At 45.5% G+C, this 16,622-nt stretch overlaps 1 protein-coding gene across 2 annotated transcripts in view; it reads right to left on the bottom strand.

Moving 5' to 3' along the window:
* Positions 1-16,289, bottom strand: part of LOC139750343 (salivary peroxidase/catechol oxidase-like) — a 33,546-nt gene extending 17,257 nt beyond the window's left edge. For both annotated transcript variants that reach the window (XM_071665026.1, XM_071665025.1), the window contains exons 1-6: positions 16,166-16,289; positions 15,201-15,309; positions 6,072-6,199; positions 3,360-3,533; positions 1,693-1,837; positions 278-365 (exon numbers count right to left, since the gene is read on the bottom strand). In XM_071665026.1, coding sequence (XP_071521127.1) covers positions 278-365; positions 1,693-1,837; positions 3,360-3,533; positions 6,072-6,199; positions 15,201-15,309; positions 16,166-16,181 — 660 coding nt within the window. In that variant the 5' untranslated portion in view covers positions 16,182-16,289. The remainder of the gene's footprint in view (positions 1-277; positions 366-1,692; positions 1,838-3,359; positions 3,534-6,071; positions 6,200-15,200; positions 15,310-16,165) is intronic.
* Positions 16,290-16,622: the final 333 nt, after the last annotated feature.

Below are 16,622 nucleotides of genomic sequence, written 5' to 3'. Positions count from 1 at the left end.
TTATTAGCCAGTATCTTACCGGAAGACAGATTGACTCTAGGTGTATTATACGTTCTTCATCCCCAATAGTATAGTGACCGAGACCCCTGCCTGTTTTACATACCACTGGAAATTACCGTATCATCAGCGTCAGAGAACACTCAGAGGTTGAAAAATCTTGTATACTCCGTATCACTTGACAGGTTAACTAAAGTGTAATCTTATCCGAGAGTTTTTATCATTATATCACAGGTTTCACCTGGCCCCAGCAAGAACTTGAACGAAGAATCACACTCACCGGAGACAGGTCGAGGAAGGCAGTGTTTAAGTTGATCTGTTGGAGGATGGTGCGGCCGGAGGCGTCCACTGATCCCTGGGCCACACTCCTGCTGGGGCAGGAGATCGTCTCTGTAGTGGCCGCATGATGTGAGCAGACCAGTTACACATATGATAGAGGAGGAGCCGTCAATGTGACAAGTGCCCGTGCCAGGCCATGACACACACACACACACACACACACACACACACACACACACACACACACACACACACGTGACGACCCCCCCCCCCCCCACACCACATCAATATAAAAGCAACTAACAAACTAAATGTCCTTTAAGCACTTACTGGTACCAGATTTCGACGAGCATTTTCCATTCCACCCTCAACTACGCCTCAGCCATCTGGTCATCCCAATATATAATACACCTGCAGCAAACCATACGAAATAAACCACACGGAGTAATCACAGGCTGACGAGTATCCTCCAACACTAAACACCTGAGCAAGAGGACAAGATCCTCCCATAGTGATCCCACCTCAACATGATCAACGCTCACCTCTATGCAGCAGCCGAGACCCTTTCCACCTCAACCCATTCCACCAACCCTCACGTAGAAGTCAACAGGTCACCTCCAGCTTCTCACTTCAACAACCTACAGATACTCCGATTCTCCACAACAAAAATATCAATGAGAAAACACATACACACCAAAATGATCCGACAATCACTAAATAACAGTGTTAGACACCATCCCATCGGGTAGAAACCCATCTGAAACTACACTCCCCAGGCATACACATGTTACACTTTCTCGTCTGTACTCTGGACACCACCTTACTCTAGAACCCAGATTCATAGTACCACAATACCCTTCATGCACGAGATGCAACTCACACACACACACACACACACAAACACACACACACAGATACACACAGACACACACACACAAACATACACACACAGACACACACACATACACAAACACATACAGATACACACACACACACACACAAACATACACACACAGACACAGACACACACACACACCACACACACACACACACACACACACACACACACACACAAACACACACACACAGATACACACACACAAACACAGATACACGCAGAAACACACACAAACACACAAAAACACAGATACACACACACACACACACTCATACATACAGACAGACAGACAGACACACACACAGATACACCACACACACACAGATACACACACATAAACAGACACACACATACAGACACACACAGATACACACAGACACACGCAGATACACACAGACACACACTCATACTTACAGACACACACTTCTAACTCACAGTCCCACCCGGTGAACTTTGAGAGCTCCAGAGGAGGGAAGTTGTAAGGCAGGTAGGTAAGGTTTATATACACATCAATGTACCGTATGAAGGGTAGACAGCGACGTTCGCCCGTGCCCTCTACTCTGGCCGATATGAACGGGTCATACTTGGGTAGCGGGACTGGAGCACACCATGGTTCCCTCCACGAGGTGCATGGTCGGCAGTTCCTCTTCTTACCGTCCGCATCTGCAAGTGACTCAGTGTTAACAACACAAAGTATAGTCTTCCACGGTGTCCTCTGACGACCGTGGCTGCAACGACACCAAGGAAGCTTCGTCGCGCTCACGGCCGGACCCAACTTATCATCACACTACAGAAGAGATCTAAAACCCTACAATGATCTTCATAGGTTACGATATTCAATTTCTTGATCTCTTTTTACCTTGTTCATATCTGATTACCAGAGCGTGATCGAAGATGAAGACAAACTAGAACGTATACAAAGAAAAGCAACTGAATATGGCACTCAAAGATAAGCCTTATGAAGAAACATTTAAATCAATTTTCTCGATAACGAGTGAAGATAAAGAGGGATCGGAAAAGAGAGTTTTCAACATATCGAGCTGCTGCAACACACTACATTTTCTTCACATTTGAAAGAGGTTCACATCAGCCAGAAGAAAATATATGTAATTAAAAAGATAAATTACTGATAACGTGTTCGAAAGCATTTCCGGTTGTCGAGTTGTGACACAAGTTACCCCCGGGACATGATCGACCACTCTCTCTATATCACAGCTTTGTGTTATGTTAGCGGAGACGGCACGGGTGACTGAGGCCCTGATCAAGGCCTTATCATGAACGCAATATAAAGGAATATATATTTTTTTCCATACTATTCGCCATCTCCCGCATTAGCAAGGTAGGGTTAAGAACAGAGAACGGAGCTTTTGAGGGAAATCCTCACTTTGCCCCTTTCTCTGTTCCTTCCTTTGTAAAATCAAAAACAAGAGGGGAGGATTTCCAGCTCCCCGCTCCCTCCCCATTTAGTCGCCTTGCACGACACGCAAGGAATACGTGGGAAGTATATATATATATATATATATATATATATATATATATATATATATATATATATATATATAGCGTTAATGATATGGCCTTGATCCCAGCCTGAGCTAGGCACCCATTTTATCGACCAACCCTCTAGTGTAGATTAACAGCTGGTTTGACTGTGGACAGACTGCCACAACCAGGATTCGAACCCATGCAATGCACCCTGGGCGGCCCATGAATGCGTCATGGTCAGGAACGCTAACCGATACACCACGAAGGACCGCGATACATTATCAATAATCACTAGAGGCTCATTTAGGAAATAAATGATCTTTCATAATTACAACCGCTCTCTGCTTTCTCCATGAAGTACTTTTGGAATGTCTTCCAATCTACACTTCCCTATAAATTTCCTTGAGTGTATTCCATACGTTAACTGTATGTTGTTCCTCCATAGCATTCTCCTGCTGGATGTTGTTGCCTGAGGGAGTAGCAGGTGGGGAGGAGGTGCCTTCTGGTTCACTATCCCGTCTCTTTAACCAATAACGAGGTGAAACCTATATAACGTCACAGTCAACCACAAAACTGCTTTGTCCAAGGCTCTTATGCTTCCAGTCGTCTGTCCTTCCAATACGCGTCTAATATATTCCAATGTACTCCCCACATCCTCACGACACACACCCTCCATTTTCGTAAACAAGTGGCGACTTACCCTTGATGACGCTCGTCACGGACAAGTCGTGGTCGATGAACTGGCCCATCTGCATGACCAGTAGGTTGCGTGGGGAGGCGGGGGCCAGCGGCACGTCCAGCAGACGCAAGCTGATCACGCGAGGGTTGGGTAGCAGGCCTCCCAACACGGACCGCGTCCTCATCAGAGCCTCGTCTGGGGGAAGACAACACCACGTACTGGAGACACACTTGTATCACACTGGAGACACACCTGTATCACACTGGAGACACACTTGTATCACACTGGAGACACACATGTATCACACTGGAGACACACATGTATCACACTGGAGACACACATGTATCACACTGGAGACACACCTGTATCACACTGGAGACACACTTGTATCACACTGGAGACACACATGTATCACACTGGAGACACACATGTATCACACTGGAGACACACATGTATCACACTGGAGACACACATGTATCACACTGGAGACACACATGTATCACACTGGAGACACACATGTATCACACTGGAGACACACATGTATCACACTGGAGACACACATGTATCACACTGGAGACACACATGTATCACACTGGAGACACACATGTATCACACTGGAGACACACATGTATCACACTGGAGACACACCTGTATCACACTGGAGACACACCTGTATCACACTGGAGACACACCTGTATCACACTGGAGACACACTTGTATCACACTGAAGACACACATGTATCACACTGGAGACACACATGTATCACACTGGAGACACACATGTATCACACTGGAGACACACATGTATCACACTGGAGACACACCTGTATCACACTGGAGACACACCTGTATCACACTGGAGACACACCTGTATCACACTGGAGACACACCTGTATCACACTGGAGACACACCTGTATCACACTGGAGACACACCTTTATCACACTGGAGACACACCTGTATCGCACTGGAGACACACCTGTATCGCACTGGAGACACACCTGTATCGCACTGGAGACACACCTGTATCGCACTGGAGACACACCTGTATCGCACTGAAGACACACCTGTATCGCACTGGAGAGACATCTGTATCGCACTGGAGACACACCTGTATCGCACTGGAGACACACCTGTATCAAGCTGGAGAGACACCTGTATCACACTGGAGAGACACCTGTATCACGCTGGAGAGACACCTATATCACGCTGGAGACACACCTGTATCACGCTGGAGAGACACCTGTATCACGCTGGAGACACAACTGTATCACGCTGGAGAGACACCTGTATCACGCTGGAGACACACCTGTATCACGCTGGAGACACACCTGTATCACGCTGGAGACACACCTGTATCACGCTGGAGACACACCTGTATCACGCTGGAGAGACCTGTATCACACTGGAGAGACATCTGTATCACACTGGAGACACACCTGTATCACACTGGAGACACACCTGTATCACACTGGAGACACACCTGTATCACACTGGAGACACACCTGTATCACACTGGAGACACACCTGTATCACACTGGAGACACACCTGTATCACACTGGAGACACACCTGTATCACACTGGAGACACACCTGTATCACACTGGAGACACACCTGTATCACACTGGAGACACACCTGTATCACACTGGAGACACACCTGCATCACACTGGAGACACACCTGCATCACACTGGAGACACACCTGCATCACACTGGAGACACACCTGCATCACACTGGAGACACACCTGCATCACACTGGAGACACACCTGCATCACACTGGAGACACACCTGCATCACACTGGAGACACACCTGCATCACACTGGAGACACACCTGTATCACACTGGAGACACACCTGTATCACACTGGAGACACACCTGTATCACACTGGAGACACACCTGTATCACACTGGAGACACACCTGTATCACACTGGAGACACACCTGTATCACACTGGAGACACACCTGTATCACGCTGGAGAGACACCTGTATCACACTGGAGACACACCTGTATCACACTGGAGACACACGTGTATCACGCTGGAGAGACACGTGTATCACACTGGAGACACACCTGTATTACGCTGGAGAGACACCTGTATCACACCGGAGACACACACCTGTATCACACTGGAGACACACCTGTATCACACTGGAGACACACCTGTATTACGCTGGAGAGACACCTGTATCACACTGGAGACACACCTGTATCACACTGGAGACACACGTGTATTACGCTGGAGAGACACCTGTATCACACTGGAGACACACCTGTATTACGCTGGAGAGACACCTGTATCACACTGGAGACACACCTGTATCACACTGGAGACACACGTGTATTACGCTGGAGAGACACCTGTATCACACTGGAGACACACCTGTATTACGCTGGAGAGACACCTGTATCACACTGGAGACACACACCTGTATCACACTGGAGATCCACCTTCATATATCACAAACCCAACTTTGATATCGTGTGTTTCTTTTGTGTACATCAGAGGATGGCCAGCACTGAACCAGGTTTATCAGTGACCAGTGTTTACTATGAACACTTTACTACCATATCATCGCTACACTTACTACACAACCAGGAAACTAACCCAGGCAGATCTAAACCTGTATATAGAGTCAAGCCCCTACAAAGCACACTGATAAATTCCATGCCCAACCCAATGGTTCCGATGCTTCGCTGAACTTGATGGTGTAAGAAAAACCACATTACCATAGACGGGAGGGTTCATGCGGGCGAGGAGGTGGCCCGCGGCGCCGTACTCCTTGTGGATCAGGTTGTTGCAGTGCCCCGAGATGGTCCGGTACCTGGCTGCCTCGTCACACGGCTCCGGGTGTATCCTGATGGAGGAGGAGCTGATTATAGAGTCGTTCATCACCCACTTAATGGTTCTCCCGCTGTTAGCAACTCACAGTGTGTGTCACGCCTACTGAAAACCTTCATTATTCTCGTTCGCGTCTATACATCAGGAAAATTATTCAGTATTGACTTAGAAATAGGAGCGGAGTAGTATATGTGCCTCTCATATGACTTGCCTGTACATAGATGTCTAGATTTCTCTCTCTTCATCAAACATAGTACAAGGGTCCGCTGCCTTCTAGCAGTACATTAATCAACCAAAACTAATATCATCATTATTGTCACCAATTATGAAGCAGAAGTACACACACACACACAGACACACACACACACACCAGCAGGTCACAGGACTGCCTGGCTTCTTGTCACAATCTGGAGGCACTTCAGTTCCCCAGGCCTAGTTCACACAGGTAAAAGTGGGCGGGGTGAGGGTTGGGTTGAGACTGGAATGTGGAGAATCCCCTGAATGATATCTCTTATGGAGACTATACAGACGACTCGTGAAGTATGCATATAACATTCCACTATGTCAGCTTGAAAACCTGGATAACATCTGGGAAGAAAAGACCAAGAGATTCACATCGAGTGCTCTTGACCTGAGTGCTGCCACTTTGTGCAAAAACTAAATTACTCTCTAAGTAAAGAATATCCTGAGAGAGCTTACTGTGAATAAAGGACAAAGTAAAATAAAGAAGCTTATTAAAGAAATACCACAAGGAAGTGTACCGCTCAGCGAGTAGAAAATGGCACTAAAATAATTGTTACATATGGGAAACTAACAGTCGTCTGACGTGTTTCAAGGTGTCTTCCTGGTTTGGATCTAGTTTTGTATCAATATCATAACTACCTATTAATCTTAGAAACTGGGGAGCGTTCCAAGACCTTGAGTACCTTATGGACTAGGCAAAGAGGAATGCATGACCCAGGGCGAGGAAAATGCAGACCAGCAGCCACTCCAAGATAAGAAAGCTTGAATCAAGTACACATACAAAGGTGAAGCTAGATCCAACAGTCGTGACTGGATCTATAAGAACGAAGATGGAAAATGATCGTCTTACAAAGTATGGAATTAGGAGGAAGGGAGACGTATAAGATAAATCATCTGAGGGAATTAGCTGGAATTACTGAGAAACAGAAGGGCTATACTGAGGTAGATACAGAATCCTACAAATGATTGTAATGATCTTGACCAAATATACAACAACAGTGATGAATATGTCAGGGTAGCACACGATACACGCACTTATCACAAACTGAAGAGGGCAAATAATAGGGGATTTCCATCACTAAGAGATCGACCGACAAAGCTTTCTGGATTCTCGTGGTGAAAGTCATTGGAGAATTCGGTGCTAAGAATGTACACTGGAAGTTGTTCTGTACCAGCATGTCACTGAGCACACTGGGGTCACTGACGCACTGTTACAAGATCTGGTCATCATACATAGTTGCATTGATACAGAGAATATCACGTACGGTGCATCAATTGGAAAAGCGATCATATGATGTCAGAGTACGATTATTAGATAGGAAGAGATAGAATAGTGGAAATTATACGACACTCAATATCTTTGTCAAACTGATACATGAAGTTCAGTAGGGAGGGGCCATGGGACGGTGGTAGGAGGTTCTGTGAAATTTACATAAAAGGAGTGGGAACCTGGGTACCCAACACCTCAAATACAAAGAGAAGGTCAGAAAACGAGCTATTGCTCTATTTGTCAAACAAGGTATGGGTCTATAAAGGATATCATAAAGCAAAGGATCTGCGCTTTTGCTGTGGAACAAAATAGGGGGGAACCCAAGCCGGCCACCTTTTGAAAGGTATGACATATAAAGAAACGAACACGACAGGAAAAAGAAAGGAGCAGCAAAGAATCTTTGAAGAGAATATTGTGGACAAGGCAAGACACAGCCTAAACTTGTTCACAGTTTTCATGAGGAGTAAACTGGCAGTCAAAGAGCAGCTACTAAGGCGAAGTGCAGCACCAGTGAGCCGGAGCGGGGAGGAGGTCTTCATATCAAGATATCCAGAAAAGACCTAAGCACTGCCCTCGACCCTGATAGAATATGTCTGTGCACTAAAGAAGAGTACAGGTACACTAGAGTTCACTTGAATCTTTGTTGTTGTTCGAGATGTCCTAAGCAAAAGGTATATTGTCGAGGAAATGGAAGAAGACAAACGTCATACATATGTATCGCTAAGAAAAGGAAACCAAGGGAGGCCGCTGCACCACAGGTCAGGTCTCCATGAAGAGCGCAGCTTGTAGTCTGCTGGAACGCTATCATCCACGAACGAGAGGGATGCACCTGCACGAGACACAGCGACGCGTAACAGTCTCAAGATTTCTAGGGATGACGTCTGTCAGACAAAAGACAAGCGTGGGTGGATTGCCTATACCTGGAACTGCCAGAGAGAACCTTACACTTTACCAGATAGAAGGTTGGTAAAGACTTGGATCTCCAGGGAGGAATAGGGAAGAGGTTACATAAATGGACAGATGATTATGGTAGAAGGGGATAGAGGACGCATGTCAGGCAAGTCTTCTCGAAATATGTCGAGGTCATTAGTGGCATACTGCAGGGGTGTGTTCTGAGACTACTGCTTTTCTCGAACCTATGTAACTGACTTGCTAGAGTGATTGAAACTCCCATCTGAATATGTGTGCGGATGATACCAAGGTCATGATTAATGTGAACAGTGAAGAGGACTGCATCAACTTACAAAGGAACCTGCACAAACTCCAAACCTGGTATGAGATTGGTTGATGAAATCTAATCCGAGTAATTGTAATGGAATGAGGAAGGAGAACACAGAGTGAAGACCTCGATTTGAATATCATTTAGCGAGAAAGCTGCAGAAATCTGTCTAAGACACTTGAGAATAGACATAGTGCCGAACCTGTTGCCAGTGCTCAGCATGAGTGGAATAGTAATGGAGACAAACTGTCCTCTGGCAAATATTAGAACATTATTCACGCATCAAGCGACCTGTTCACACCTTACATAAGGCCAGAACTAGAATAAGTTTCTCAAGTTTGGTAGGCAGCCACCGGCCAGGGAGGTATATTAACGGTACTACCCACCTGGGTATCAGAGGGTCGGCGAATGCTGTGCAGAGCCATCACTTCAGTGGTTGTCAAGTTGCATTCCCCTGATCCAGGCGGCTGTCCACAAACATGCAATATCTCTCACACGTAACATAACACTAAACTCACATAACTCATTCTTCGTAACTCTACATTTTTCTGCTGTGAGTACCACGCGTTAGCCCTGCCTTTTGGCAAAATGTTAGTAGCAATAGACAGTAGCACACACTAGTCGGGAGCATTAGGTAGAATTGGTAGGCTGCAATTTTAGGTGGACACATTAAGTAGTAGTAGTCAACAGGAACATTAGGAAGGAGCCTTTTCGAACACCGCTAGTCTTGCCCTCTGCCACTGGCCTGTTAAGGGCGAGGCAGTAAAGGCAGCGGCGCTGGTGTTCACCAGTTATGCAGCCTCTATTGCCGTGGCCACTCCCTTGAGGGAGCCCCGGAGGAAATGGACGTCAGATATAGAAAGACCCGCCGAGAACTACTGGAAAAAGTCCAGAGGAGAGCCATAAAGAAGGTATCAGAATTAAGACAGCAGAATTACATGGAAGAATGAGACCTTAAATTTTTCTATCACATAAGACTGAAGAGTATATATATATGTATATTATCCCTGGGGATAGGGGTGAAAGAATACTTCCCACGTATTCCTCGCGTGTCGTAGAAAGCGACTAGAGGGGACGGGAGCGGGGGGCCGGAAATCCTCCCCTCCTTGTATTAACTTTCTAAAATGGGAAACAGAAGAAGGAGTCACGCGGGGAGTGATCATCCTCCTCGAAGGCTCAGAGTGGGGTGCCTAAATGTGTGTGGATGTAACCAAGATGTGAAAAAAGGAGAGATAGGTAGTATGTTTGAGGAAAGGAACCTGGATGTTTTGGCTCTGAGTGAAACGAAGCTCAAGGGTAAAGGGGAAGAGTGGTTTGGAAATGTCTGGGGAGTGAAGTCAGGGGTTAGTGAGAGGACAAGAGCAAGGGAAGGAGTAGCAATACTCCTGAAACAGGAGTTGTGGGAGTATGTGATAGAATGTAAGAAAGTAAATTCTCGATTAATATGGGTAAAATTGAAAGTTGATGGAGAGAGGTGGGTGATTATTGGTGCATATGCACCTGGGCATGAGAAGAAAGATCATGAGAGGCAAGTGTTTTGGGAGCAGCTAAATGAGTGTGTTAGCGGTTTTGATGCACGAGACCGGGTTATAGTGATGGGTGATTTGAATGCAAAGGTGAGTAATGTGGCAGTTGAGGGAATAATTGGTATGCATGGGGTGTTCAGTGTTGTAAATGGAAATGGTGAAGAGCTTGTAGATTTATGTGCTGAAAAAGGACTGATGATTGGGAATACCTGGTTTAAAAAGCGAGATATACATAAGTATATTTATGTAAGTAGGAGAGATGGCCAGAGAGCGTTATTGGATTACGTGTTAATTGACAGGCGTGCGAAAGAGAGACTTTTGGATGTTAATGTGCTGAGAGGTGCAACTGGAGGGATGTCTGATCATTATCTTGTGGAGGCTAAGGTGAAGATTAGTATGGGTTTTCAGAAAAGAGGAGTGAATGTTGGGGTGAAGAAGGTGGTGAGAGTAAGTGAGCTTGGGAAGGAGACCTGTGTGGGGAAGTACCAGGAGAGACTGTGTACAGAATGGAAAAAGGTGAGAACAATGGAAGTAAGGGGAGTGGGGGAGGAATGGGATGTATTTAGGGAATCAGTGATGGATTGCGCAAAAGATGCTTGTGGCATGAGAAGAGTGGGAGGTGGGTTGTTTAGAAAGGGTAGTGAGTGGTGGGATGAAGAAGTAAGAGTATTAGTGAAAGAGAAGAGAGAGGCATTTGGACGATGTTTGCAGGGAAAAAATGCAATTGAGTGGGAGAAGTATAAAAGAAAGAGACAGGAGGTCAAGAGAAAGGTGCAAGAGGTGAAAAAAAGGGCAAATGAGAGTTGGGGTGAGAGACTATCAGTAAATTTTAGGGAGAATAAAAAGATGTTCTGGAAGGAGGTAAATAGGGTGCGTAAGACAAGGGAGCAAATGGGAACTTCAGTGAAGGGCGTAAATGGGGAGGTGAAAACAAGTAGCGGTGATGTGAGAAGGAGATGGAATGAGTATTTTGAAGGTTTGTTGAATGTGTCTGATGACAGAGTGGCAGATATAGGGTGTTTTGGTCGAGGTGGTGTGCAAAGTGAGAGGGTTAGGGAAAATGATTTGGTAAACAGAGAAGAGGTAGTAAAAGCTTTGCGGAAGATGAAAGCCGGCAAGGCAGCAGGTTTGGATGGTATTGCAGTGGAATTTATTAAGAAAGGGGGTGACTGTATTGTTGACTGGTTGGTAAGGTTATTTAATGTATGTATGACTCATGGTGAGGTGCCTGAGGATTGGCGGAATGCGTGCATAGTGCCATTGTACAAAGGCAAAGGGGATAAGAGTGAGTGCTCAAATTACAGAGGTATAAGTTTGTTGAGTATTCCTGGTAAATTATATGGGAGGGTATTGATTGAGAGGGTGAAGGCATGTACAGAGCATCAGATTGGGGAAGAGCAGTGCGGTTTCAGAAGTGGTAGAGGATGTGTGGATCAGGTGTTTGCTTTGAAGAATGTATGTGAGAAATACTTAGAAAAGCAAATGGATTTGTATGTAGCATTTATGGATCTGGAGAAGGCATATGATAGAGTTGATAGAGATGCTCTGTGGAAGGTATTAAGAATATATGGTGTGGGAGGCAAGTTGTTAGAAGCAGTGAAAAGTTTTTATCGAGGATGTAAGGCATGTGTACGTGTAGGAAGAGAGGAAAGTGATTGGTTCTCAGTGAATGTAGGTTTGCGGCAGGGGTGTGTGATGTCTCCATGGTTGTTTAATTTGTTTATGGATGGGGTTGTAAGGGAGGTAAATGCAAGAGTCCTGGAAAGAGGGGCAAGTATGAAGTCTGTTGGGGATGAGAGAGCTTGGGAAGTGAGTCAGTTGTTGTTCGCTGATGATACAGCGCTGGTGGCTGATTCATGTGAGAAACTGCAGAAGCTGGTGACTGAGTTTGGTAAAGTGTGTGGAAGAAGAAAGTTGAGAGTAAATGTGAATAAGAGCAAGGTTATTAGGTACAGTAGGGGTGAGGGTCAAGTCAATTGGGAGGTGAGTTTGAATGGAGAAAAACTGGAGGAAGTGAAGTGTTTTAGATATCTGGGAGTGGATCTGTCAGCGGATGGAACCATGGAAGCGGAAGTGGATCATAGGGTGGGGGAGGGGGCGAAAATTTTGGGAGCCTTGAAAAAGGTGTGGAAGTCGAGAACATTATCTCGGAAAGCAAAAATGGGTATGTTTGAGGGAATAGTGGTTCCAACAATGTTGTATGGTTGCGAGGCGTGGGCTATGGATAGAGATGTGCGCAGGAGGATGGATGTGCTGGAAATGAGATGTTTGAGGACAATGTGTGGTGTGAGGTGGTTTGATCGAGTAAGTAACGTAAGGGTAAGAGAGATGTGTGGAAATAAAAAGAGCGTGGTTGAGAGAGCAGAAGAGGGTGTTTTGAAATGGTTTGGGCACATGGAGAGAATGAGTGAGGAGAGATTGACCAAGAGGATATATGTGTCGGAGGTGGAGGGAACGAGGAGAAGAGGGAGACCAAATTGGAGGTGGAAAGATGGAGTGAAAAAGATTTTGTGTGATCGGGGCCTGAACATGCAGGAGGGTGAAAGGAGGGCAAGAAATAGAGTGAATTGGTGTCATGTGGTATACAGGGGTTGACGTGCTGTCAGTGGATTGAAGCAAGGCATGTGAAGCGTCTGGGGTAAACCATGGAAAGCTGTGTAGGTATGTATATTTGCGTGTGTGGACGTGTGTATGTACATGTGTATGGGGGGGGGGGGGGCCATTTCTTTCGTCTGTTTCCTTGCGCTACCTCGCAAACGCGGGAGACAGCGACAAAGTATAAAAAAAAAAAAAAAAAAGACTGAAGAGTGAGGGGTGACCTTTTTCAAGTTCCTAAACCAGTCTGATGATAACAGCGAAGAATTCTTCAAACAATCTGAAAGGAGAACAAATAAAGGCCAGGACATTGAAAATAAGTATAAAAGGTGGATGAATGGAATGCCTAGAACATAAGACCGAGGATTGCATACAGAGGTTAAAAACGCTGTATGACAGTAGGAAATGTTGTAGAGATTAGGCCCTACGAGTGTAGAACTCTTTCACCCTCGAGTTCAAATAGGTAATTACAAATACACAAATACACCCATGCAAGACCTGTCACAGCTACAAGAACATCAAGGTTTTGTGTGGGACCCGTCCCGTCTGAGGAAACATTTTCTCTTGCGAGATCACACAGTCACACCAGGAGCGCTAGAAGTCTGGCTACCATAGACGGTATGCAGCCACCTGCCAACGGCGGTACACACCTGGCCAGCTTACAAGCTGGACGCATCCACGCTGGCTGGTTCTTCACCCAACACGCTCAGGGAGAAACCCTGATCCACCCCTCTTCCTGACCAGACCTATTCGCACAGGCTGGTCCACACCCAGGCAGTGTACAGCCTAGAGTCATGCTGGCTCGTTCACACAGGTTATGTGAACTCTGTTGTTCTTTTTAAAGTACCGATACTTCTGTCAAGTGTACGACAATCTAACGAACGTATACCTACACTCCCGCATACACCTTCATCCTCCTATCCCTCGTCACACTCACCAACACTGTGCGACGCCTCAAATATGAAGTTCACCTAAAGATGAATGAATACAACATTCAAACAAAGGCGGCTACTGCAAGAGCGGAGCTCGTCGAACTGTAAGAGATTCAGAGATTCGAATGTTAAAACTAAAACGTATCTCACAAACCGTAATTCGACTAGTGACAACTTAAGCTCCAGCAGCACTAGAGAGCTAGCAGCTAAAACTAAACATCCACACCCTTCATGTAACTCAGAATAAAACACCGAGGTGGATCTTTAACGCCACAAGGCAAGACGTCACTGAGAATACAGACCTGCACCAGAAAGCAAAGTCGTCAGCATTAACCATCTGCTGGAGACACCTTTGTGACAGGCAAGCCAAATGATCTCTTCAACACATCCCCTGGAAACTATCTAATCCCATATATCAAACATGCAGATAGAATTATGAACAACCTCTCAACACCCAATATCTAGAAAGACTGTGACGACATGCTCGGTGACTAGCGTCATCAGCACAAGCAGTACACACACATGCACAGTGTCTCCCTCCTCCTCCTCCTGGCGTTTACCAAAAACACACACACATCGTCAACCTGGCCTGCCCCAGCTGTCCTGTCCTGTCTTATCCACATCTAACCCAGTTACTACACGCTGGGTGGAGCCCTGCCTCTGTACATTCTGCTGATACTCGCTTCCTTAAAACTGACCTCAGTCTTGCCTTCCCCTTGTGTCTCCCTAATCTGAAGGGTCTTTCCTATCATCATCATTCACTCAGTCATTCATTAAACACGATGGTACGACCCTTGAGTACGACGATACGACCCTTGAGTACCACGGTACGACCCTTGAGCACGACGGTGCGACCCCTGAGCACGACGGTACGACCCTTGAGCACGACGGTACGACCCTTAAGCACGACGGTACGACCCCTGAGCACGACGGTACGAACATTGAGCACATGATAGGGTGACGTCATGTCTAAGGCCAAACTATCATATCAACAGGTCGTACAGAGTGATCAAGATGTCTACCATCACATACTGAATGTTTCAATATGAAAAGGGGTGCTGTTTCTCGTGTCCAAAAATAGGGTTGTGTGTGTGTGTGTGTGTGTGTGTGTCAGTCATGCAAGATCATGAGACCATCATTCTGTCCAACACGTCATACACAGTCTTTAGTGTCTTGGACTTAGATCTCAGTTTCATCTAGAGCTGTACTGAACAGCGCCCAGGAGAACTTGCTTGCATTTGCTGGGGAGAGGAGCGAGGTGGACAGGGTCGACGAAGGGCGGCTCGTTGGCTGGGAGGCCGTCAGGATCGACTGAATACGGGGAGGCGGTGAGGGCCAGGCCTGGAGAGAAGCAGACAAGAGTCACGTGTTAGAACTTAAAACTATCAAAATATCCAACAAACATTACACTCCCCTTACAGAGGACTGAACAGATGACAATCGTAGATGATGACACGTTATTTCTTCGCTCAACGTAGAAAGTTGTGGGAAGAACGGTCATAAAAGAAAGTAAGAACCTGTGTTACAATGGGATAATGTAAGTCCGCTTTGTGGGGACCTGGCATTTGTGGACAAGCTGACACATATGGGAGTGAAGTTTATCAGGGATTGTGGTGAGAAAGTTGTAATTCAAAGAAGAGTCATGAAACGGAGAAAAAAAAGTGTACTAAAAGCGGTGTAAGAAACTTGCTTGAAGGACTGCTAGTCCCATGTCTGATGGTTAGATGTGAAACTCTGTTTCATACTAGCCAAAATACATTAGACACAACCATCTTAGATCCCTCTGCCTCGCTATTCAACCATCTTGCTTTATTTCCTCATCTACTTCAAACAATTTTCCTCTAGTTGATTTCATAAGAAAACTAGTGTTGTTGATATCTTGTAAACAAGTCTTTTTAGCTAGTGATATAATACATATACATATGGGGACCATCCTATCCATATATAATACAGCAGTTTGTTGTGGACCATCCTATCCATATATAATACAGCAGTGTGTTGTGGACCATCCTATCCATATATAATACAGTAGTTTGTTGTGGACCATCCTATCCATATATAATACAGTAGTTTGTTGTGGACCATCCTATCCATATATAATACAGTAGTTTGTTGTGGACCATCCTATCCATATATAATACAGTAGTTTGTTGTGGACCATCCTATCCCTATGTATAGACGTGGCAGTTATAAAAACCTTGGTAGTCGAACATCCGCGGTTCCTTATCATACGAAGTGGTGGTAGCGGTGGTGGTGGTAGCGGTGGTGGTGGTAGCGGTGGTGGTGATCAGGTCATCAGGTCTTGGTAGCACGATCGGACCACCAACACTAACACCAGCACACACCAACACCTGCAGGAACATGCATCACTATACATCATACATCATACTGTGGTACATCATACAACATTCTACATCATACTGTGGTACATTATACAACATTCTACATCATACTGTGGTACATTATACAACATTCTACATCATACTGTGGTTCATTATACAACATTCTACATCATACTGTGGTACATTATACAACATTCTACATCATACTGTGGTACATTATACAACATTCTACATCATACTGTGGTACATCATACAACATTCTACATCATACTGTGGTACATCATACAACATTCTACATCATACTGTGGTACA

The sequence above is a fragment of the Panulirus ornatus genome, chromosome 9, assembly GCF_036320965.1.
Source record: "Panulirus ornatus isolate Po-2019 chromosome 9, ASM3632096v1, whole genome shotgun sequence".
Taxonomy (NCBI): domain Eukaryota; kingdom Metazoa; phylum Arthropoda; class Malacostraca; order Decapoda; family Palinuridae; genus Panulirus; species Panulirus ornatus.
This window is presented reverse-complemented; position numbering and strand designations above follow the sequence as displayed.